Below are 25,211 nucleotides of genomic sequence, written 5' to 3' on the forward strand. Positions count from 1 at the left end.
AAAATGTTATAGCTAAGAAAGTCTATCTCATGATTTATTTCACCAAATAAAAAAAAAATTTCAATGAGGACATCTCCTCTGTACATAGCCTACACTTCCCACCCTGTGGTCAGGTTTTCACCCCCACAGTCGGAGAGCCCCTTGGCATTCCTGTCCCCAAAACTCTTTAACTCCTTCATGTCTCTTCTACCCCCTCCCTGCCCTTTTCTCTGTCCCTAGTATTTTCTTTCACTTTATTTCTAATTATTATTTTCATCTTCTCAACTGTGACCAAATGTTCTTGCAAGGCTGTGAACCTAGAGTTGTCATTTCTCTCCTCTCCAGACACTCAGTAACATGCTTCCCCCTTGTCTTCTTATGGTTCCATTTTGTCATTTTTCACTGTCTTTCTGTTGTCTCAGTTCTCTCTCAGAAGCACGATAGTTTCTCTGAGATTACAAAGACAGACCCGTTAGAGTTATTCTGAGACCTGTTAAACAGTTTAAAGCAGTGTCTCAGTCAGTGTCCATGGTAGGTCCCCTTTGACTTTCCTAGTTGACTGTCCGCTTCAGGCTTCCAGTTTGAAAATCTCAGCAGGTGTGGATCCATTTCTAAGGACTCTTACTGCGGTGGTGAATCTTATTAAATCTAGCATCTAGGTTTTCCTTGTGCTTCACTGGCACAGAAATTCAAATTAAAACTCAAACCAAGAAAGGAAAAGGAAGGGCAGTTCACTTGCCATGGAGTTCTGTCCTCTTGGAGATTGCTGATGTTTTAGCCAGAGTGCAACTCCCTTGTCTGTTAAATGAAATTGTTAGTTACAGGAGGCTTGACTAAGTATGACTAATTTAAGTCTGCAGTCAGGAAGCCTTTCACCTTTAAGACAGCTGGTCCCCCCTTCCACCTCTTGCTGAGAAGTCACACTTGGTGATACCAGCCCTGAACAGCAGCCCCGCATCTGGTGCAACATCTGCTCCTGAGTAGTTCTTAGTTTCCTCCGCTTCTGACCTCTTGCTAAGTTTCTATTTATGTCTTGCTCTTCTTTCTTTGTCCTAACACCTGATGCTGTTCAAAGATGACTTTGGGCACTTCCTCAAGCTGTGGTTTGTTTTTGCCTCACGGACTGGCTAACCGCCCATCTCACCAGCCTGGTACCTGGACTGTTACTCCGATTCCTGATTATTCCACGTGGCAGAAAGTGCCCCCAGATTTTCCCTGGCACCCGAGGAAGAAAGGTGGATGGGGGCACGTAAGCTGTCCATCACCCCCACTTCCATTAGAAAGTAAATTCTTGTTTCATGTGACTCCTAATTATTTTTGATACCTCAGCCTGATGGCACACTGTCCTATAAGAAGATATACACACAGCAGTGATAGGTTTCTCTAGTCTTATGAATTCATTCATTTTATATCAGAAAACCCAAGGATATCATTATCTTTAGGCATGTTTCATTAATTTTCAATTTTCCTGAGAAGGACCAGTTTTCATAATGTCTCATTTAGGAGATGGGGTGCCTTTCATCTTTCTGTGCCATTTGAGTTTTATATATGGCCTGTGTAACTGATCTTCCTCCAGATTTAAACTTAGAAGTGACTTCTTTGCAAAGCTTCTTTAAGTTGGGCTAGGCCTCTCTTTTGTGTTCCCAGACATCACACATACATCCCATCTGAACAGCCATAGGTTCACTTTGTAGTTACCTGTTAGCTTGTCTAGTTGCCTGCTGTACTGGAAATTTCTTGCTGGAAATGGAAACTTCATGGACATTATCATGTTCATTGTATAATGTGCTTGGTGCACAGCCGCCCTCTGGGTATTTGATGAGTGACTAAATGAATGCTCAGTTTGCTAAATAGCAACATCTCATTTTCTGAAAGGCTTTTCCTTTTGTAGTCCATCCCCTCATTATACTTCAAATAATAGGAACATAAACTCAGAAATGCACTATGTAGACTCGAGTTATGGTCTGCTAAAACAAGTTTCTCTTATTTTTATTGCCAGACTTCATTTGTAGCCCTCTTCTCACTCCGAAGTCATTCAGTTTCCTGTGAACACGCACATTTGGAAAGAGGTAGGGGGAGACTCAGTAGACACACACTGGCTGAAAGATAAGGAAGCTGGTCAGATTTCTCTAATCATTGAGTGCTGTTTATAATTTATTGTTAGAGACAAAAAAGATTGGAAAATTGCATACTGACACTAAGTATTTGAAATGTGATTTGGAATATGGCCTTTAGACTCCATGTGACCTAACCTGGATAATGTCTGCATACTAGGTTGGCATTGTTTGTACTTTATTAGTTAACTAACATCAGCTAATAAACCAGAAAGACTGAGCTAATTGCACAAGTGACAGCCACCAGGTGTTGTGCTAGAAGGTTTGGATCAATGAGTAATTATAATTGAAGGTGAATATAATTAATTATGTAATTTGAGGTATTCATGTTCAAGTGTAACTCCACTGAAGTTCCATCCCAAAACTAGAGCACTAGGTTTATGACAAAAGGGAAACAGGTATAAGGATGCACTGGACTTCTGTTTTGAGTTGTCCAAGGAGGAAGAACTGGATGACCCTGTTGTTGAGAGCATGGGTGCATCTGCTGACCCCCGTCCTACCCCTCCTCTCATCGGCTCACCCCGTTCCTCTTCTCCTCATGCTCAGGTCCCATTTGTGCTGTGCTGCCTCAGGCCTTTGCCAGCAACACACACTGTTCAGTCTGGAGTTCTTGCTCCTTCTGTGTCCAGCCAGTGCTTACTCGTTTCCAGAACCCAGTGCAAGGTCAGTAGCTGTAGGAACCCATTTCTGACTCCAGTCTGTTGTGATGTGCCTCCGTTCCCATAGCTTCTTTACAAAGGCACTTTCCGCTTCACCCTGCAGTCTTCGCACTGTCTGTCCTCTCTGCTAAACCTTAAGGATAGAGGCAATCTTGCAGTGCTTTGTGGATTTGAGTTTTCTAAATATGCTTGTAGAAGTAGTACTAAAAACCCATTGAAATTTTGACTTTTATAAACCATATGTGGAGTTTTAAAAAGTAGTTTCCAATGTATAGTCAGTCAGATAATAAATTGGTGTTGTTTATAACTGGCCATCTGTCCCTGTTTTATTTAAGCTTGAACAAGTCTTAAAAGCACACAGCTTTAGGTGTTTCTGTGCAGTAGTTAAGAGGCTGTAGAGCTAGACTCCATGGATCTGAATCTTGGCATTTCCACTACAGGGGAAATGAGACTGGCTGTTCTCTTCAACCTTGGCTTCCCTAGCAATGCCTTTTGGGGTAAAAATCATAACGATAGAGTTATAAGGTGAAGGAGGGATCTAAGTGAGAGAGTGCATGCGGGTAAAGCTCCTGTGTGGAGCCGTCCTGAAGGCACCTCCGATTCCCCCCACCCCTACCCCGCTTGTTTGTGCAGCCCATAGGTTTCTTAGAATCACAGAATGGTTTTCTCTTCTCAGAGCAGATGGTAGACTTTGTCAGTTTTCCACACTGGAGGAATCACAAATTAGCGATCTGGAGTATTCACAGATTAGTGACATGATGTGACTATTTAGGACCCTAATGTGGGACCTGCCTAATGTCTCACACAGTGTCCTTAGCCTTTGAATCTACACCACCCACCATCTGTACTTGAGCCACAGGGCAGTGCAAGGGCATAGTCAGTGAGGCCCTGAAATGAGATTAGAGGTGGGTGGTGCTTATTTTTCCTAGTTAATCCTTGATTGGAGAGAAAATAGATGCCAATAGGGTCTCCAAAAACTTTTGGTGTGAACTCCACAGGAACAAATTTTAGGGAGTGCAGAAGAATGGAAAACTTCATGTACTTGGTTAAATTCATGTGAAAATGTTGCCTGTGAGCTACCAGAAAATCACAGAAGCAGGCAGGCTACCCTGTGGGAAATAGGCAGAATAGTGGAAGGGGCAGGGCTGGGGTGGGGAGTGTGACCTATGTATATTAGACATTCAGTGCTTGGATATCTGAGATGCAGAAAAGAGTTTTGGTTTCACCACACCTATTTCAGTCATGAGTGACATGACTACTAGTAAGGTCAGTTTTGGACCTGGAGTCCTCTTTCTTCTAAATAAGTGTCAACAGCCTATTTCCAGAAAGGTATTCAATGACATTCTTATTTTGTCTCATCTGGTAGCTTGTATAAACTCTGAAAAGTGTTCACCACATGGATTTGAATGCTTTAAAAGGGATATTTTAGAATTGGGGGTATAGTTATGTTTGCTGAATAGTGATTTATTTTAAGGTAACAAAATACTTTTAAATTTTATATGTGGTAGTATTTTCTGGCCTTGAAGAATGAGACACTTTGCATTGGGAAAATGTTCTGATTAAGCTTCAAATATCTGTATGCCTTTTAAGCAGCAGATGTAGTTGAGTATAATATATTTGCTTGATGACCCAGAGTCATTTTAAATACCTCTTTTTTTTTCATACTTTAACCTAATTTAGTTTTCTACATGTTTTATTTTCTTTATCTTAATGTAAGACTACTGTCTGCCACTTCTGCTGATGCTGTCTTAATTCAAATAATCTCCCCTTTCACAATCCATTGACAGTTTACTACCAATAATTCCTTCAGGTTCAAAAATCAGTAATCAAGTTTGGGAAGACATTTCCTTTAAACAAAGGTAGGATCCTGAGTGAGGGCCCATGGGCCTTTGTCACCACTGTTTTCATGTGCTTCATGTCTAGGAATGCTGTCCTAGAGGATGGCTGTTTTTAAAGTTGGTCTCAACTTCAGAAAAGTAAGCTTTTACTATAGTATTTTTGCATAGCATATTCAGTACATTTATTATTAGTATCATTAAAATTTTTTCTGCTTCTAAACAGTCAAAATTTGCTGTGTGATGTCACAATTGTGGCTGAAGACATGGAAATCTCTGCTCATAGAGTGGTGCTGGCTGCCTGTAGTCCTTATTTTCACGCCATGTTTACAGGTATGAAAAGTTTTAGTTATGGGTGTGTTTTAAATGTATACATTTCTGGGCTTTTTTTTCCTTTATTAACATTTTTTATGAAATTAAGCATTGTAATGGAGGAAAATGCTCTTTGTTTCAAATTCCTCTTCATCTTTGTTTTTCATTTTTGCAGTCATGTTGTGGATGTGTGTACATTGCATACATATACTCACAGATTTATGCACAGTTACCCCCCTCTACATTTATATTTATATTTATTGTCTTAGTTTACTTACCTGTCATTTGTAACAGCTTTTGGTGCTTTATTATTTTGGCAAAAGAAAAGTGCTTTTATTAGCTGATATTTTTTTCAAATGACTTTCACATTTACTTCTTTGAGTATTTTCAGTGAACAAAGAAACATTTGTTTAGTGTCCATTGATACAAAAATATAAGAAAATAAGGTGGATATTTAGGCATAAAAAGATATACAATAATTTTAGTACTTCTGGAAAAAATGTAATTTACATTTGCAACATTTGAGGTCCTTAACATTATTTTCTTTTTAATTTTTTTAACATAGTACTATACAAAGAAATGAAGTTACTATCTGTTCCAACAGTGAGCTTATTATCTTAGAATATTGTAGGACAAACAGAATACTTATAAATACAAAGTAGTTATACAACAAAGCACATATACAAAGCTATCCATACTTAAGAAACTATTAAGTATTTCCTATGCCTAATATTTTGCTAGGTAGATATTTCAGGAAATACAAAACATGTAAGTGTTAGATGTTGTGTGTGGAAGGTCTGTGTTCCCAAAGTGGTGATACAGATGCTGAGGCTGTGTGGTAGCACTGGCAGAAGGACATCTGACATTTTCTGGACCTAACAGACAGGGAGGGTTTACACAGACTTGGGCGGAAGGCCATGTGGAGAGAATGGGCTTAGTGTTTCAGTATAGAGAGAGGAGTCTGGAGGCCCCTCACTTCTTGGCCTATTGCAGTCTTGCTGTTCCTGAACAGAGTCAATCAAGAATGTAGGAAGGATAGCAGAGGGGCTGTGAGCCACGCTTGGGAAGTGATTTGGGATGATGGCTTTAGCTGATGCTGATTTGAAAAGTTGATGCTAACTAAGTGGGACTCTGAATCTTCATGTCCTGGGTTTCACTTGAGTCTTGTACTTGACATCTGACACATTACTCCTGGACAACTTTCTAAACTGTCTCTAGGCTTGTAATAGGAGGGTTTGGTCCAGAATGTGCTGGCCTCACTTAGGAATTCCCTAGCAGAGAGCTGTCCCCTATGAGCTGTCGTCCCTCACATGGCCTGCTCGTGCATCTCTTCTGCATTGCTGGACCTGTGGGAAACTCACTTCGTCATTTGTGCTTCCGTTTTCCCACTGGAAAATGGGGGTCATAATATTAATCGCTTCCCGGATTGTTGTAAAGATTGAATGGGATCATATATGTGAATTTCTTAGCCCTTTAGTTGGCACACAGAAAATGCATGATTAATTTTGGCAATAATTATAGTTAATCATCTTTATTTCTTTTTGCTCTGAATCCTAAATGCCTTTATATTCTGTAAGAATAGAAAATTGAGAAAGCTTAAGACTAGATTTTTTTGATAAAAGTTTTATTTTCCACAGTTACAAAAATACAGTGAATAACTTAAAACTGTAAGATGAGGGTCAATTTCCTTTCTCCCAGAAGGCTACATCTCCAGTCTCCCAAGTCTTAGTATCGAGAGACAGGGATGCTAGGAAAAGAGGCAAGGAATCTTAGGACTTTATCTTTCTATTCTTTTTACTTTCTAGTCTCAACTACATTTCAGTTTCCCTTTTTTTTTTTTTGTCTAATGGTTCTCAGCTCTTCTTGTTTTAGTTGATATGTAATTTATGAGTATGTGAGTTTTGTCTAATGATGGAATGAGGCCCTGAGGACATTCTGATTCTATAAATATTCCTAGTGTATCTCAGTTCAGCTGGCAGGGGGGTACTACTTCTTGCAGTTCAGCTTCTCTACTTGAGAATATATACCTTCTATACTTGATTGAATTTCAGACTGCTGTGTGCCAAAGTAGGTGCAAAATAGAGATACCATGTTAATTTATGGCACATATAAAATGAACGCCACACTTGTGTTTTTTAAATTTTCCTGAGGCATATATGTCATAAAATTTATTCCTTTCAAGTGCAGTGTTCAGTGATTTTTAGTATATTAACTAAGTGGTATGGCCATCACCATAAATCAATTTTAGAACATTTGTATTGCCACATAATAGTTCTGAGGCTTATCCATGTAATACTCCCTATCATCAACTTATTCCTTTTTATTGTTAAATAGATACCATTGCATGGATTTGCCACATTTTGACTATATCATTCACCAGCTGATGGGCATTTGTTTTTTTTTTTCTAATTTTTGGCTATTTTAAATAATGCTGCTATGGACATTCATATGCAGTTCTCTGGACATATATTTTCTCATGGGAGTAGATGCCTAGCAGTGGAATTTCTGAGTTATAATTTATATTGAACTTAAAAAATACTGCTGTGCTGTTTGCCAGGGTGCATCATTTCATACTCCTGTCTGCATTATACTAGGGCTGCCTACCATTCCTCCACAGCCTTGTTGACACTTGTTACTCTCCCTTTTTATTGTGGTCATTCTAATGGGTGTGAAATGGCATCTCTTATATGTGATTTTGATTTGCATTTCCCTGATGACTAGTGGTGTTCTTCAGCAACAGTTGTTGTTTACCTTTTTGACAATCTTTGTATCTTTTTACTGTTGATTCCACTAAAGTGTCAGTGCTTTCGTAGGAATTGGGTAGAGAAGACATGGATAGTTGGTCTAGGTGTTTTAGTATATGTGTATTCGTTGACGATTTGCCAGAATATGAGTCCACTGCTTCTTTGTCTGTTTTCTTCTTCTGAGGCCCTGTTAAAACTTCATAATAAAAATGCAGTGAGGCCAGTAAGCTCACCTTTGCATGCTGCCACTCCACCATACGCCGTGGGTTTATACCCTCTGGCTCACTGGGTGATCAGAGGCCCTGGCAGTGGTACAGGGTGTTGCTTGCTCTTCTTTCATTTTCCTATGACTCACCTATTAGGAAATGTATGCAGATGCTCTTTTTTGGCCCTTGCTTTTAATCTCCCACAAATTGTAATTGAATTTTTCATTCTGTCACCTAAAAAAGGCATCTGTTACTCGTCGTTCCAAGTATCTGGGTAAAGAAGGGAGGTGAAAAGTAATTTTGGGATCCAGTCATAGGTTTTTTACTGTGAAATATGGGCCTATTTAGAGCACTGCCAGGTTGTTTAACTGTTACTTCAGAAAGAAAATATCAAATTGAGTTCTTGTGTTTTTAAATTGTTTGGCATAAATGTGGCATTTAAAATGCTGTTTCTCTTATAAACACATTTGATGCTTATTTGGTGCCATGGGCTAAAATATCTTGAAATCCAGTGGAAAGTATTGAATTTTTAATTCTATTCTTTTTTTGATTTGTCGTACTGAATATGATTTATTAAGGTAAATTAGAATAGGAAAAAATAGATCATTTGAATGATTAAGAAGTGAGAATTTTAAAAAGTTGTGTATATGGTTATTTTTGTCAAAGATTTGTGATTGCATTCATCTAGGTATATTTATTGAGTATCTAATATTATCCTAGGTCTTGGGGATCACAGGGATGACCAAGACAGACAAGCCCCTGTTCACATGGTTCTTACTGGGAAGAGGAGGAAAGGATAGACAGAGAGTAGACATTAAAAAAAAAAAGATAATTTTTGATATCACTGACAAGGTGTTTCACGAAGAGCATAAGTTAGAATGCTTCAGTCTGCACAAAGCAGAAAATTCCACTTAAACTGGTTTAAGCTGTAAGGAAATGTAGTCTCTCCTAATGTGAAGTAGTCTGGCCTCCAGGCACAGTTGGATCTGCAGCTTGGGAATTTCATCAGGGATCCACTTCCTTCCATCTCTCCACCCTTCAGTCCTGAATGCAAGGTGCCTACCAGAGGGGACCCAACATCTTGAGGAAGTAGGAGGGTTGTTTGTCTCTCCAGGAGCTAGGAATCCTTTTCCAGAAGTTACTCAGGCTAGACCAGAACGGGCAGGGAAATGCATTTAACCATGCTTGTCTTAGATTAGCTATGAAATTGGGGGATTATGTCCCACGACTGCCCTAGAAAGTGGCTGGCAGGGGCATTCCACGTCAGCTGCCAAAATGAAATACCTGTGTGTCTGGAGCTTCTTTGTAACCCAAGACTGATAGTGAACAAAAGAGCAATAATGGTTGTGATGGCAAATGGAACTTAAAAATTAATGGAATACAGGTTATTCATTAGTAGAGCTGTAAATTTATCATTTACATCTTAGGGTTTCAGCGTAGTAAAAGCTTCTGTATTACACTTACATATATTTTTTCAAGATATTTTTATATGCTAAACAATAACTGAAATTAGAATCATAGGATTTTAAAAAAATGGGTTGTAGGGTTTGCCCTCTTAAACCTATTCACTTTTTAGAACTTCAGAACGGATAAATAAAGTCATCAGTTTGTGCTGGGCTTCAGGAGTCCTGAGTGAAAGTTCATAGCTTTCCACACATAGTCTTTAAGCTCTTACAATTTGGAGGACTTCATATTTTTTTTCCTCAAATAAAGTAGAGATGGTGCAGTGTTCCCTGGTGAAAGTGCCTATCTTGGCTGGCATTTACAGTGGATATTTAAGAAATGTTTGTTGACCAAAAACTTTCACAGTTAGAATACCCATGTTAAAGACTAATTTAAGTGTTGTTAGCTATGTTAATAAAGATGCTACACTTAAAATTGTACATGGACATCCATTCAGCCAGTATTCACTGGGTGTTTACTGCATGTCAGCCATGTAGGATACACAGGTAAGAAAACCATCATCTCGGCTCTCAGTGAGCTCAAGAAGCCGGTGAGAAGTAGGTGCTATGCCAAAGGTTTGCAGGAGTTGCCCAGATGTACTACTCAGGGTGAGAGCCTAACCCATCCTTGGGCCCCAACAATAAGACTACCTGGAGAGGTTCCAGCTGAATCCTGCAAATGTGTGGGGATCTCCTGGGTGGTGAGGGTATGGGCAGACAGAGGACTAGGCTCAACAGAGGTGTCAGGTGGGAAATTGCTTGGTGTGTGGAAAACTACGGAAAGTTCCTTTTCAATATATTTTAAGACTACAAGTGGGAGAGAGCGGGGGCAGAACAGTGAAGCAGGGGTGGGAGCAGCTGAAGGCTTTTGAGTGCCATGGCCAGGTCTGTGGAGGCAGGGGGAGAATTAGGAGGCTGCTGAGCTGGTGTTGGCTGGGCAGTGGCAGATGGGATGAAGAGGTTGTTTGAGCTCTATCTGAGGTTAATTCTGCAAGTTTTGGTGATTGATGGGATGGGCGGGTAAGGAAGAGGAGGGGACAGTCAAAGCAGACAGCTTTGGAGTTCTACATGATCAAAACACAGAAGCAAAACACTAATCTGGAGGTAAATCGTGGGAAGTTAAAAATGATTAAGGTAAACTGTAAAGTATCACTGGATATTTTTTGAAAATTCATTATCAAAAATCTCCCAAAACCATACTGTTTAAAGAGTTCCTCTATGAAGAGCATAGGGCAGTAACTAAGGTAATAAATAGCAACTAGAATTAGATCTAGATAGCTTTTACAACTCTCTTTAGTTTGTGTTTTGATTCTTAGTTGCTGAAATTTTTGAACTATTAGTGCAGTCTGTGACAAGCTGTTTTTGTTTCCTGTTTTTGTGAACTAATATGAAAAATAAAGATTAAAATGTTTCTAAAGGAGTATGTGATAGAGATTGAATTTGTTGAAAGTAGATACAATTTTCTAGGGAGAGAAGTAATTAATATTAAAATGATATATAAGAAATATATGAATTAGCAAAGTTCATTTTAGAACAATACCTTAAAAACTGTAATATTGAAAACTGCTTGGTAGTGGACTACTTTTCAGCCATATAAGTACATGAATGTCATACTTGTTTTTGTCTAAGCTAAGTCAGTCATGCTAAGTCCTGAAGAGTGAATTCAGTCATTGAGAATTAAGTACATAGCTTTATGCTTGTGTGGCTCTGGTCCTGCAGGGCGTCACACACTGCAGGGGCCCTACAGACGAATTAGATGTGGCTTTTGTCTAAAGTCCAAGTGTGAATTCCCAAAGATGAAGAAGTACATTTTCATTTTCTTAGACTCTGTACTACTCTATTTTCTTTAAGGGAGGAAAAAAAAAAGTGCCAAGGCAGCAGACGCTTAGCCCAGCGCTTGTTTCCCTGCTATATGGGCACATACCCCTCTTACTAGCTCTTCTCCCTCTCTTTAATACCAATGGATGCTTTGTCCCCTGGGGAGTAGCATGTAGGTTTTGAGATGTTTTAGCTCTTAGGAGCTTCTTTCGGATATCTTGTCACAGTCTCCAGGGAAGCATGTCGTTAGGAGTACATCAGTATTACTGCCCTCCTCCCAGGGTTTGTGTTTGCTAAGGAATTTTGTGTAATTAGGATTCCCATGGGCTCTTCTGATAGTCTGTGGTCACTGAGGATGTACTATAGCTGAAAAAGAAATGAACTTTCAAGAAATCTTGAGGCCATTGTGTTTTTCTAACAGCAGATGCTGGATTAGGACAAAGGTGAGGGATGGCAGCATTTTTTTCATGCTGCTTTTATCTTTAAAACCTAATGGACTCTAAAACTGAACCTTACAGCTAAGGTGTCCCACAGCACTCAACACTATTTGTAGATTGCCCTTGTCATTTCTAAGTGAAGTTGTCCCCACATTTGATTGCTTATGTGTCCTATATCTTGGGTCTTTTTATGTTGTCCACACATGGGTGCTCAAACCTGCTTCTTACTCTCCCTAAGTCCCCTTCTCTTTTCCGCTTCCCTGTTTTCTTTCCACAAAAGAGGATCTTATTTATGATCCCTGAATGGTTAATTCGTTCCGTAGGTATTAGGAGGGAGGCCTTGTACCACTGTTAAGCAAGCAGTGATGTAGAAGGGTGTCTGGCTTCAGTAGTAAATGCTAGTATGGAAATGACTTCAGGATGAAGTTACCGCAGATGACGAGCAGGAACAGGACTTAGGCTGGGAGGTCTCTGTAACAGCCTTGTTACTAATCTTTCCTGATCCTCCCCTTGCCTTCCATTCCCTCAGCATCTTATGTGATTAGTGTTCTGTTTCCTGCACGAGGGTTGTGTCCTCCCCAGTGAGGGCAGGGCCTCTGTTGAGCACAGGAATGCCCATGGCAGGCTGCTGGACGCTGTTGCCGGAGACGGCGACATTGTGACTCTTCTAGTTGTGAGCAGAAATACAGAAATAGAGTGAACTGTTTGAAAAAATAACGGGTAGCATCAGATACTGAATCTGTCATTCCACAAGTACTGTAGTTCATGCGATTGGACATGTGCATGCTCATTGTGGTGATGTGATTTTCAGGTACCAGTGAGTTGCAAAAGTACATTTTATGGTTTGCTCAGATAAGCCTGGAGGGTAAGTAGGGGAATGTTTTAGGCCTGCAGAAGAGTGGCTGATAATGGGACCTGCTGAATACAGTGACTGGTAAGAAAATGGGTCAGTGTTTCTTGGTGCTCGTGTTCCACAGCAGTGTTGCTGTAGTGTCACTCTCACTCCTTTGTGTTTTAGGTGAGATGAGTGAGAGCCGAGCCAAGAAAGTTCGAATAAAAGAGGTAGATGGCTGGACCCTGCGGATGCTAATTGATTATGTTTACACTGCAGAAATTCAGGTTACAGAAGAAAATGTTCAGGTAAGAGTAGACACCTCCATACCGTTAGGTTTTTTTATATATGCTGGTTCTCTAAATCCAAAGAGCACACCCATATACATTTTGTACCAAAGTAATAGAATTTGTTGTTAAAACTGCATTTCCAAGAGACATTTAAGATGATTGTATTTCCTTAATCCTGCTGATTTCAGTGTCTTTTATGTTCTTAAAGTTCAAAGATACAAATTCTTAGTTCTCTGAATGATGCTTGTTCATTTGTGGAAACACTGTCATACTCATTTTCACTTGATTGATGCTGCCCACATTTTTCTCTATTCCCTTGCAGTTATGGTCTGTGAAAGATGTTGACTACCTTTATTTCTTTTACTATTCCAGCATCTTCTGTCAGAGATTCTAGAGATCTCAATATTTTAGCTAAAGCTTGACACTGTATCTTTCTTTCTCTAAAGAACAAGTATTTTACATGTATGATGTAAATGTTCAAATAATACAGGTGTATATTTAATAGAAAGTGAGAGTCCTTTTTTAAGACTGCCCTCTCCTTCATGCCCACCCAGCCACACACATTGATCTACTCTCCTTCCACAGAGGGTAGACTCTCTCACCTGTTTGGCATGAATCCTTTAGACCATCTTCTGTGTAGTTACACACACACAATTTTCTTGACAGCATAAGTATACTTATGCTATGTCTGTTGTTTTGTAACTTATTTTTTTCACTGAACAAAGGCCTTGGAGTTCTTTACTTGGCAGTACAGATGGGTCCAGCTCATTCTTTTCTGTGGTATCCCATATGTTAATCAGTATATCATTTTTCACCTTTATAAAAATGCTGCAGCAAATGAAAATTTTTATGTTTGCTTCCAAAATTTTCATGGGATAGATTCCTCAAAATGCATCTTGTGGATCAAAGGATACATGCATGTTTTAATTGTTGATAGATATGCAAAATTGCCATCTGAAAGTTTGTGTTTTTACTCCTCCAAACAGGTAAACTGTTTTAAGAACAGAAAGAACTGAGACTAAGAAATAACTCTCAAGTTGTACTTGAACAAATAGGAAATTGTGGGTTCAAACTTTTTCCCTCGTAATTAGTCCCTAGTAGTGCTACAAAATATTTGAATTTGAGATTGAAATCTTTGTACTTTAACTTAAGATGTGTGATTATGAAATCTGAAGCACTGGCATGGTAAGGCCTCTTGTTGGCTTCTCCCAGATGGCCTCGTTTGCCTTTGCTTGGAAGAGCTGTTTGCGGGTGCGGCATTTGGAAAACCACAGTTAATGTTGAAATCACATAGGGAGGGTATGAGTCACTTGCTCGGTGAGCGTGTTTTCCACCTGGATGAAAGTGTTCAGCACATGTACCAACATGTCTCATTGTCTTTTCTGTAAGCCATACTGTTTTCTGGGTCCAGGGGCATTGTCTTCAAGGAGACCCATGGGTTTCTTTTTGCTTCTTTTTTATCATTTCAATAATGTGTGCTCTATGTCTGACCTTCAACAAGTGAATTACTGATAGATTTCTTTCCTTCACATAATACGTCATGTCACATGGAGGGAAAATGCAAAAGATGATTAAGGCCAGAGACTAGAATTCAGCCGTGAGTGCTGTTTGCAGTGGTTCCTGTGGGAGAGACATGGGATGAGGCACTAAGAACACTTCCCCTGTTTCCTTTAATAACTGTCATATTCCAGTCCTGAAATATTAGTCATCACAGCCTTTCAGAAAACCTCTTGCCCTACTGAGTTGCCTTTTGTGTGTAGTGCTCAGCTCTTACAGTAATCCATTCAAAGAGGTGTACTTGGCAGACATAAGTGCTTAATGTCTGTAGTTTATTTTGAAGAGGGATGTCTGTTCAGCATAGGAATATCTTGGTATATAAAGCCTTGTTTTGTATTCCATTGAAAAATACTTGTTTTGGAAAAGGCAGTTGGGAGAATAAAATTTGATTAATTTAAGCTGCCTTTTTGATAGCAAGTAGTTTTTAATGAAATACGAAGTAAGGGTTTACCTATCAAGATACACCGTACTGCTCTTTTCTGTTTTGTGTGTTTTTGTCTGTCTGCACTTTGTTAAATCTTTCTTGTAAGTGCTGCTCACTTTAAGGAAAGGCGCCAAATACCTTGTGTTTTTATTAATGTTAAGCTAAACTTTTAAATGGCCTCAACTAGAAGATCTGCTCTGAATATATCTGCCTTGAGAGTGCTGATGGTGGGGACAGGACTTTATGTAATTCAAAGGTTTGTGGTAAGTGTGTTTTCCCATTAGACCTAGAATCAAATCTCCTGTCAGGTGAACCTCCCTTTGATAAGTTTCTGCTTTAGTAATAAAGGGCAGTTTTAGGATAGCAGGATCTTAGTTGTTTACTTTGGGAATGCATGTTTGGATGTAGACTCAAAGAATGCTGAGGTTCAGCTGTCTTAGAGTCAGTTGGTGAGAGAGCAGGACCATAAACCCAGTTTCCCAGATTCCTTGTTTAGGGTCCCTTCTGTAACACCATACAATCTTTTTACTACACAACTTAAAAATATACATAATAGCTGTTTGAAGTGAAGGTTGTTAACTTTGAGTCAGAATGAGGAAATGAAGTAATATGAAAAACTCCAAAGAAGGAACAATTGTTACTGTATTATGTAAGTAATAGGACTTGAATTATTGGCTAAGGTTTCCCTGGTATTGTTTTTTTGGGGGAGGGATGTTGGTGTTACTGTGTTTTTGTTTAGATTTTTCAACTATTGTTTTGAATTTGGGTATTCCCTTTTATTAATAGCAAGGTTGGGGAAAAATTTGAGCCAAATTAATTTGTTTGTTTACTTTAAAAGAACAAAGAAGCAAAAGAATATATGTCTTACCATGACCAAGCTTTTAATTGAATTTCTTTGTTGTTGCTATTGAATAATTTAAATTTAACTTATGTCTAGAGTTTACAGTCAAATTTTACAAACTCTATGGGTCTGCCAGTGGGTTTCAGCCCCGGGCAAGTTCACTATGGATTCAATGTGACCAAAGAAATGACAGTAAAACATTCTTGGGAAGAAAGGGTTATACCCAGCTTTATTTCCATGGTGGCAGGTAATCAATAAAATCCCGTCCATTCAGAGCGAGTCTGCATGCAGCAAGCTGGTCTCTGCCTCTGGGCCTCTGTCTTCAATGCTGCTACCACTCCAGCCTCTGTTCTGCTCTCCTGCAGCCATGCAGCCATATTGCCCAGAGCACTGGGAAGGCTCTTTATATAGAGTCAATAATAACATATTGCTTACACCTGTGCACTGAGCTAGCCAACCAGGCCAGGTGAGAGGTGAGAATCGTGGCCACAGGACCTTTCATTTTATCCACATCTGGGACAGAGAAAGCAAAATGCTTCTGTAAAGAGGGCCTTATAAACTTGGATTCATGGACTCCTTTGAGAATCTGATAAAAAACTGTGGACCATTTCCAAGTAAAGTGTACATCGGCGCATATGCACAAGGTTTTGCAGCCACTTTCAGAGAATTCACCTGCTTTGTTCCTTCCTCCCAACTATTAGAAACACTTGTCTCTTTACATACAAAGGGTTTTCACATGGGTTTATTTTCAGCTGTGTGGTAAGCATTTCACATGGGTCTCATTTTATACACCATGTCAGGTATTACTCCATTTTGCAAATGAGGAAGCTCAGGAACGTTAATTAATTAGGTAAGCATCACACAGCAACTATCAAGTTGTAAGTGTTGCTTAAAAAGAGAGTTTATAAATTCAAACATAAAAATAGCTATATACTGAAAAATATTTTATTCATTATTCAAAACTTATTGAAGGTTCATTATTTGATGTGTTGATTAATACATTTTTGGAGAATTCTAAAGGATCTTGAATTTTTTAAAACATTTACTTCATTCCTGTTTCTGTGGTTATATGCCATACGTTTTGACTTCCCAGCTTTTGGGTATTTGTTTTGGCTTGCTAAAAGTAGGCAAGTGTTTTTCACTTTATCTAAGTGGGAAAAAAAGGTAAGGATGTTAATAGACAATGCCAACCTAAGTAAGTGCTTTTATTCTCAAATTAATATTCTAAGTGTTTATCTATAGGTTCAGTCTACATTTTACCATCTCAAGAATTTAAGAAGCATTTAATAACTTTGAATGGATTTTAAACAGCTAATGAAACTTACATGCTGCATAACTTGAAATTGAAATAGAAAATCTTACTCTTTTAGAAAAGGAATAGAATTTAGGAGTTTTTCAAGAGACATTTCAAATGAGTTATTGGTAACAAACATACCAATAGTGTTTAATACAGTCTCAGTACAGCAGAAAATTCAACAGTGTGTCCATTTCGTTGGTGGTATAGGGAAGGTTGTTTTTGCTTATTTCAGGCCAGAAGTGCTAGCAGTATGCTGTTGTGTAACATTTTACCCATGATGTGTTTCTACAAGGAGGGCATTGTAGGGAGGGGCTTCCATGGTAGGAGGTGTTGATATGACTAACCATTTAATAAAACAAACAAACAAAAAAAGAAACTGGAGAAAGCTTTAAAAAAGAATACATGTGGGAGGCGGAGCCAAGATGGTGGCGTGAGTAGAGCAGCGGAAATCTCCTCCCAAAACCACATATATCTATGAAAATATAACAAAGACAACTCATCCTAGAATAAAGACCAGAGGACACAGGACAACATCCAGACCACATCCACACCTGTGAGAACCCAGCGCCTCGCAAAGGGGGTAAGATACAAGCCCCGGTCCAGCGGGTCCCCAGCTCCCGGCGGGAGGAGAGGAGTCAGAGCTGGAAGGAGAAGGAGCCCAGGACTGCTGAACACGCAGCCCCAGCCATCCGGACCAGAGCGCAGACACAGTGCATGTGCAGGGTCCTGGATACTAGGGAAACAGGGCAGCAAGAACGGTGGGCGGGTACCGGAGGTCAGTGCCAGAGGACAAAAGAAAAGTGAGCGGCCATCTTTTTTTCTTTTTTTTTTTTGGTTGTTGTTTTGTTGTGGCGAGTGCTTTTTAGAAGTCTTAAAGGGACAGGGACCCCAATACTAGGGAAACGGGCAGTGAGCGGGTATCGGAGGCTGGTGCTGGAGAACAAAAGAGAAGCGAGCAGCCATTTTTTTTGTTTGTTTTCTTTGTTTTTTTTTGTTGTTTTGTTTTGACGAGCGCTTTTTGGAAGTCTTAAAGGGATAGGGACCCCAGTACTAGGGAAACAGGGCAGCAAGACCGGTGAGCGGGTGCCCGAGGCTGGAGCCGGAGAATTAAGAAAAACGAGCCGCCATTTTTTGTGTGTGTGTGTGTGTGTGTGTGTGTGTGTGTGTGGTCATTTTGTTTTGGCGGGTGCTTTTTGGAAGTCTTAAAGGGGCAGGGCAGGACACTTACTCCAGAGGTAAGGAATCTGGGGATCTCTGGGCACTCTGATCCCCTGGGCTGCAGGGAGCAGGGAGGCCCCTTACAGAGATAAATAGCCTCCCTGCCGCTCCCCCTCCAACGCAACTCCACCACATTGGAGCAGCAGCCTGAGACAGGCCACGCCCAGAGCAACAGCGGAGATAAACTCCATAGCAGCCGGGCAGGAAGCAGAAGCCCTGTCTGCGCGCAGCTGCCCAGCACAAGCCACTAGAGGCCGCTGTTCTCCCAGGAGAGGAAGGCCACAAACCAACAAGAAGGGAAGTTCTTCCAGCCCTCACTTGTACCAGCTCTGCAAACTATTCCTATCACCATGAAAAGACAAAATTACAGGCAAACCAAGATCACAGAGACACCAGAGAAGGAGACAGACCTAACCAGTCTTCCTGACAAAGAATTCAAAATAAAAATCATAAACATGCTGACAGAGATGCAGGGAAATACGCAAGAGAAATGGGATGAAGTCCGATGGGAGATCACAGACACCAGAAAGGAGATTACAGAAATAAAACGAACTCTGGAAGGATTTATAAGCAGAATGGATAAGATGCAAGAGGCCATTGATGGAATAGAAACCAGAGAACAGGAATGCATAGAAGCTGACATAGAGAGAGATAAAAGGATCTCCAGGAACGAAACAATACTAAGAGAACTATGTGACCAATCCAAAAGGAACAAGATCCGTATTGTAGGGGTACCAGAAGAAGAAGAGAGAGGAAAAGGGATGATAAGTATCTTGAAAGAAATAATTGCTGAAAACTTCTCCAAACTGGGGGAGGAAATAATCGAACAGACCACAGAAATACACAGAATCCCCAACAGAAAGGATCCAAGTAGGACAACAGCAAGACACATAATAATTAAAATGGCAAAGATCAAGGACAAGGAAAGAGTTTTAAAGGCAGCTAGAGAGAAAAAGGTCACCTATAAAGGAAAACCCATCAGGCTAACTCAGACTTCTTGACAGAAACCCTACAGGCCAGAAGAGAATGGTATGATATATTTAATGCAATGAAACAGAAGGGCCTTGAACCAAGGATACTGTATCCAGCACGACTATCATTTAAATATGATGGCGGGCTTAAACAATTCCCAGACAAGCAAAAGCTGAGGGAATTTGCTTCCCACAAACCACCTCTACAGGGCATCTTACAGAGACTGCTCTAGATGTGAGCACTCCTAGAAAGAGCACAGAACAAAACACCCAGCATATGAAGAATGGAGGAGGAGGAATAAGAAGGGAGAGAAGAAAAGACTCTCCAGACAGTGTATATAACAGCTCAATAAGCGAGCTAAGTTAGGCAGTAAGATACTAAAGAGGCTAACCTTGAACCTTTGGTAACCACGAATTTAAAGCCTGCAATGGCAATAACTACATATCTGTCAGTAGTCACCCTAAATGTAAATGGACTTAATGCACCAATCAAAAGACACAGAGTAATAGAATGCATAAAAAAGCAAGACCCATCTATATGCTGCTTACAAGAAACTCACCTCAAAACCAAAGACATGTACAGACTAAAAGTCAAGGGATGGAAGAACATATTTCAGGCAAACAACAATGAGAAGAAAGCAGGGGTTGCAGTACTAATATCAGACAAAATAGACTTCAAAACAAAGAAAGTAACAAGAGATAAAGAAGGACACTACATAATGATAAAGGGCTCCATCCAACAAGAGGATATAACCACTCTAAATATATATGCACCCAACACAGGAGCACCAGCATATGTGAAACAAATACTAACAGAACTAAAGGGGGAAATAGACTGCAGTGCATTCATTCTAGGAGACTTCAACACACCACTCCCCCGAAAGATAGATCCACCGGGCAGAAAATAAGTAAGGACACGGAAGCACTGAACAACACAGTAGAGCAGATGGACCTAATAGACATCTATAGAACTCTACATCCAAAAGCAACAGGATATACATTCTTCTCAAGTGCACATGGAACATTCTCCAGAATAGACCACATACTAGCCCACAAAAAGAGCCTCAGGAAAATTCAAAATATTGAAATTCTACCAACCAATTTTTCAGACCACAAAGATATAAAAGTAGAAATAAATTCTACAAAGAAAACAAAAAGGCTCACAAACACATGGAGGCTTAACAACATGCTCCTAAATAATCAATGGATCAACAAACAAATTAAAATAGAGATCAAGGAATATATAGAAACAAATGACAACAAGAACACAAAGACCCAACTTCTGTTGGATGCAGCGAAAGCAGTCCTAAGAGGAAAGCATATAGCGATCCAGGCACACTTGAAGAAGGAAGAACAATCCCAAATGAATAGTCTAACATCACAAGTATAGAAACTGGAAAAAGAAGAACAAATGAGGCCTAAAGTCAGCAGAAGGAGGGACATAATAAAGATCAGAGAAGAAGTAAACAAAATTGAGAAGAATAAAACAATAGCAAAAATCAATGAAACCAATAGCTGATTCTTTGAGAAAATAAACAAAATAGATAAGCCTCTAGGCAAACTCATTAAGAGAAAAAGAGAATCAACACAAATCAACATAATCAGAAATGAGAACGGAAAAATCACAACAGATTCCACAGAAATACAAAGAATTATTAAAGACTACTATGAAAACCTATATGCCAACAAGCTGGAAAACCTAGAAGAAATGGACAACTTCCTAGAAAAATACAACCTCCCAAGACTGACCAAGGAAGAAACACAAAAGTTAAACAAACCAATTACAAGCAAAGAAATTGAAAGGGTAATCAAAAAACTACCCAAGAACAACGCACCCTGACCGGACGGAATTACCTCGGAATTTTATCAGACACACAGAGAAGACATAATACCCATTCTCCTTAAGGTGTTCCAAAAAATAGAAGAGGAGGGACTACTCCCAAACTCATACTATGAAGCCAAAATCACCCTAATACCAGAACCAGGCAAAGACCCCACCAAAAAAGAAAATTACAGACCAATATCCCTGATGAATGTAGATACAAAAATATTTGATAAAATATAAGTATATCAAAAGGATCATACACCATGACCAAGTGGGATTCATCCCAGGGACGCAAGGATGGTACAACATTAGAAAATCCATCAACATCATCCACCACATCAACAAAAAGAAAGACAAAAACCACATGATCATCTCCATAGATGCTGAAAAAGCATTTGACAAAATTCAACATCCATTCATGATAAAAACTCTCAACAAAATGGGTATAGAGGGCAAGTACCTCAACATAATAAAGGCCATATAAGATAAACCCACAGCCAACATCATACTGAACAGCGAGAAGCTGAAAGCTTTTCCTCTGAGATTGGAAACAAGACAGGGATGCCCACTCTCCCCACTGCTATTTAACATAGTACTGGAGGTCCTAGCCACGGCAATTAGACAAAACAAAGAAATACAAGGAATCCAGATTGGTAAAGAAGTTAAACTGTCACTATTTGCAGATGATATTGTACATAAAAAACCCTAAAGACTCTACCCCAAAACTACTAGAACTGATATTGGAATACAGCAAAGTTGCAGGATACAAAAGTAACAGAGAAATCTGTAGCTTTCCTATACACTAACAATGAACCAATAGAAAGAGAAATCAGGAAAATAACTCCATTCACAATTACATCAAAAAGAATAAAATACCTAGGAATAAACCTAACCAAAGAAATGAATGACCTATACCCTTAAAACTACAAGTTACTCTTAAGAGAAATTAAAGGGGACAGTAACAAATGGAAACTCATCCCATGCTCATGGCTAGGAAGAATTAATATCGTCAAAATGGTCATCCTGCCCAAAGCAATATACAGATTAGATGCAGTCCCTCTCAAATTACCAGCAACATTCTTCAATGAACTGGAACAAATAATTCAAAAATTCATATGGAAACACCAAAGACCCCGAATAGCCAAAGCAATCCTGAAAAAGAAGAATAAAGTAGGGGGGGATCTCACTCCCCAACTTCAAGCTCTACTATAAAGCCATAGTAATCAAGACAATTTGGTACTGGCACAAGAACAGAGCCACAGACCAGTGGAAAAGACTAGAGACTCCAGACATTAACCCAAACATATATGGCCAATTAATATTTGATAAAGGAGCCATGGACGTACAATGGCGAAATGACAGTCTCTTCAACAGATGGTGCTGGCAAAACTGGACAATTACATGTAGGAGAATGAAACTGGATCACTGTCTAAGCCCATACACAAAAGTAAATTCAAAATGGATCAAAGACCTGAATGTAAGTCATGAAACCATTAAACTCTTAGAAAAAAACATAGGCAAAAATCTCTTGGACATAAACATTAGCGACTTCTTCATGAACATATCTCCCCGGGCAAGGAAAACAAAAGCAAAAATGAACAAGTGGGACTATATCAAGCTGAAAAGCTTCTGTACAGCAAAGGACACCATCAATAGAACAAAAAGGTACCCAACAGTATGGGAGAATATACTCGTAAATGACAGATCTGATAAAAGCTTGACATCCAAAATATATAAAGAGCTCACGCACCTCAACAAACAAAAAGCAAATAATCCAATTAAAAAATGGGCAGAGGAGCTGAACAGACAGTTCTCCAAAGAAGAAATTCAGATAGCCAACAGACACATGAAAAGATGCTCCACATCACTAATTATCAGAGAAATGCAAATTTAAACTACAATGAGGTATCACCTCACACCAGTAAGGATAGCTGCCATCCAAAAGACAAACAACAACAAATGTTGCCGAGGCTGTGGAGAAAGGGGAACCCTCCTACACTGCTCGTGGGAATGTAAATTAGTTCAACCATTGTGGAAAGGAGTATGGAGGTTCATCAAAATGCTGAAAACAGATTTACCATTTGACCCAGGAATTCCACTCCTAGGAATTTACCCTAGGAATGCAGCAATCAAGTTTGAGAAAGACAGATGCACCCCTATGTTTATCGCAGCACTATTTACAATAGTCAAGAATTGGAAGCAACCTAAATGTCCATTGGTAGATGAATGGATAAAGAAGATGTGGTACATATACACAATGGAATACTACTGAGCCATAAGAAGAGGGCAAATCCTAACATTTGCAGCAACATGGATGGACCTGGAGGGTATTATGCTCAGTGAAATAAGCCAAGCAGAGAAAGAGAAATACCAAATGATTTCACTCATCTGTGGAGTATAAGAACAAAGGAAAAACTGAAGGAACCAAACAGCAGCGGAATCACAGAACCCAAGAATGGACTAACAGGTACCAAAGGGAAAGGGACTGGGAAGGATGGGAGGGTAGGGAAGGATAAGGCGGGGGGGAGAAGTGTGGTATTAAGATTAGCATGCATGGGGGTGGTGGGAGAAAGGGGAAGGCTGTACAACACAGAGAAGACAAGTAGTGATTCTACAACATTTTTCTATGCTGTTGGACAGTGACTGTAAAGGGGTTTTTAAGGGGGACCTGGTATAGGGGAGAGCCTAGTAAACATAATATTCTTCATGTAAGTGTAGATTAAAGATAAAAAAAAGAAAAAGAAGGATTACTCCCTGATAGGATAAAACTAACTGTAAATCAACGATTAATGCATGCTTTTAATATCCTTAATTTTGATCACTTAAAGGGTGTCAGATGATCGGCTATGGAGGTACACTTTTCTGATAATACATCTTTCTCTTAAAAAAAAAACAAGCAGTTCCTGTGTGGTTACCTCCAATGAGTTCTACGCAATGGTATAAAGGGCGTATCAAAGTTTGGGCAAAGGGTCTGTTTGTGTTCATACAGAGGATCAAAGCCTAATTTGGCTACCCAGAAAATGAACTAAGATACGATATGAAGAAGAACTTCCAACATCAGCACTGTCTGGAAGAGTCATACCAGAGGATGATCATCAAAAAATCCTCAACAAAGATCCAGGCGATGCTGCAGTTGTAGCTGCATTCATCCCGCTGGTTCCTGGACTTGCCATTGGAATGAAGAAGGAGATATCTTAGCTGGCCTGTGCATACAGTAAAACAACAAATTTGACTGGATCTATACTTTTGGAACTCAGCCAAGAATTAGGAGAAGTGCAAGTTGTAGCGCTCCAAAATCTTAACAACTACAGACTATCTACTGTTAAAAGAACATATGGAATGTGAACAGTTCCCAGGAATGGGTTGTTTTAATTTGTCTGATTTCTCTCAGACTGTTCAAGTATGTTTGGACAATATCCATTATATCATAGATTTCACAAATGCCTAGGGTGCCTAACTGGTTTTCTTGGCTTCACTGGAGATGGCTGGTAATTATAGATCTGCTTTGGTTATGTAACTGTATTCCTATTATGTTAATGTGTGTGCACAATTTAATTAGTAGTTTAAAACCTATACATGCTTAAGTTACTCTACAAGAAGATATGTCAAAGAAATAATCAATCTTCCCATGTTTTCTTGCATCTGCTACTCCTATAGCTTTTCTTCTTCCTTCCTAATTACAACCCTTAAATAGGATTTGTGCCTCATATCGAATTCACAGAGTATCATAATTCCTCCAAGTGGTAAAGATACCTCAAGACAAATGCTGGGCATAGAAGCCACAGGGCATAAATCTGCAAAGAAGTAAAAAGCTAACCTTTTCAAACAATATGGCTTCTCTCTCCCTTACCAACTTTATATTTCCCTGTATAGTCCCGGAAGATGACTGGTTAGCCAGAGACGGGTAAGATTCCTCAAGGGAAGAACAACCTAAGACAGGCACAGTCGCAGGGGGGCCATCTGGTGAGAAATTGGGGATCAACAGAGGTGAGGCTTAGAACCTCACCCCCCGTGTTTTGAGAGAAATCTTCTGCATCCGTAATGTTTTATTGCCCTTGTCTAGCTTAGATTAACACATAGTCTACAGGCACACACACTTGATCATCTACATTTGCTCTCTTACAACACTAAGCTATGTTCTCTACCTTTATCTTGCATCTACCTACCACTTCAGCATTTTATTAAAAATAATAATAATAATAATAAAGGGAGAAATGTGGGATTCACATATAAATCAAGTATAAAAATCAAACGAATATTCATATTTGACCTGATTGTTTATAGTTCATAATGAGTGATCAAAACTGAAAGTTTTTGTGATGACTGCCCTTGTACTGTTCACCGTGTAAGAACTTATTCACTATGTAAGAATTTGTTCACCATGTAACAACTTGTTCATTATGCTTCAGA

The 25,211-nt window shown here is 39.4% G+C and overlaps 1 protein-coding gene across 7 annotated transcripts in view; it reads left to right on the forward strand.

Moving 5' to 3' along the window:
- The window catches only part of KLHL2 (kelch like family member 2), a 98,953-nt gene that overhangs the window by 16,550 nt on the left and 57,192 nt on the right, over positions 1–25,211 (forward strand). For 3 of the 7 annotated variants that reach the window (XM_073232626.1, XM_073232625.1, XM_073232624.1), the window contains exons 3-5: positions 2,640–2,756; positions 4,814–4,920; positions 12,565–12,686. In XM_073232626.1, coding sequence (XP_073088727.1) covers positions 2,640–2,756; positions 4,814–4,920; positions 12,565–12,686 — 346 coding nt within the window. Of the gene's footprint in view, positions 1–1,978; positions 2,049–2,639; positions 2,757–4,813; positions 4,921–12,564; positions 12,687–25,211 lie in introns of all 7 variants that reach the window. The other 4 variants (XM_037024533.2, XM_017656225.3, XM_037024534.2 and 1 more) reach the window with 3 other exon arrangements.

This window comes from Manis javanica, chromosome 3 (genome assembly GCF_040802235.1).
Source record: "Manis javanica isolate MJ-LG chromosome 3, MJ_LKY, whole genome shotgun sequence".
NCBI classification, from domain to species: Eukaryota; Metazoa; Chordata; class Mammalia; order Pholidota; family Manidae; genus Manis; species Manis javanica.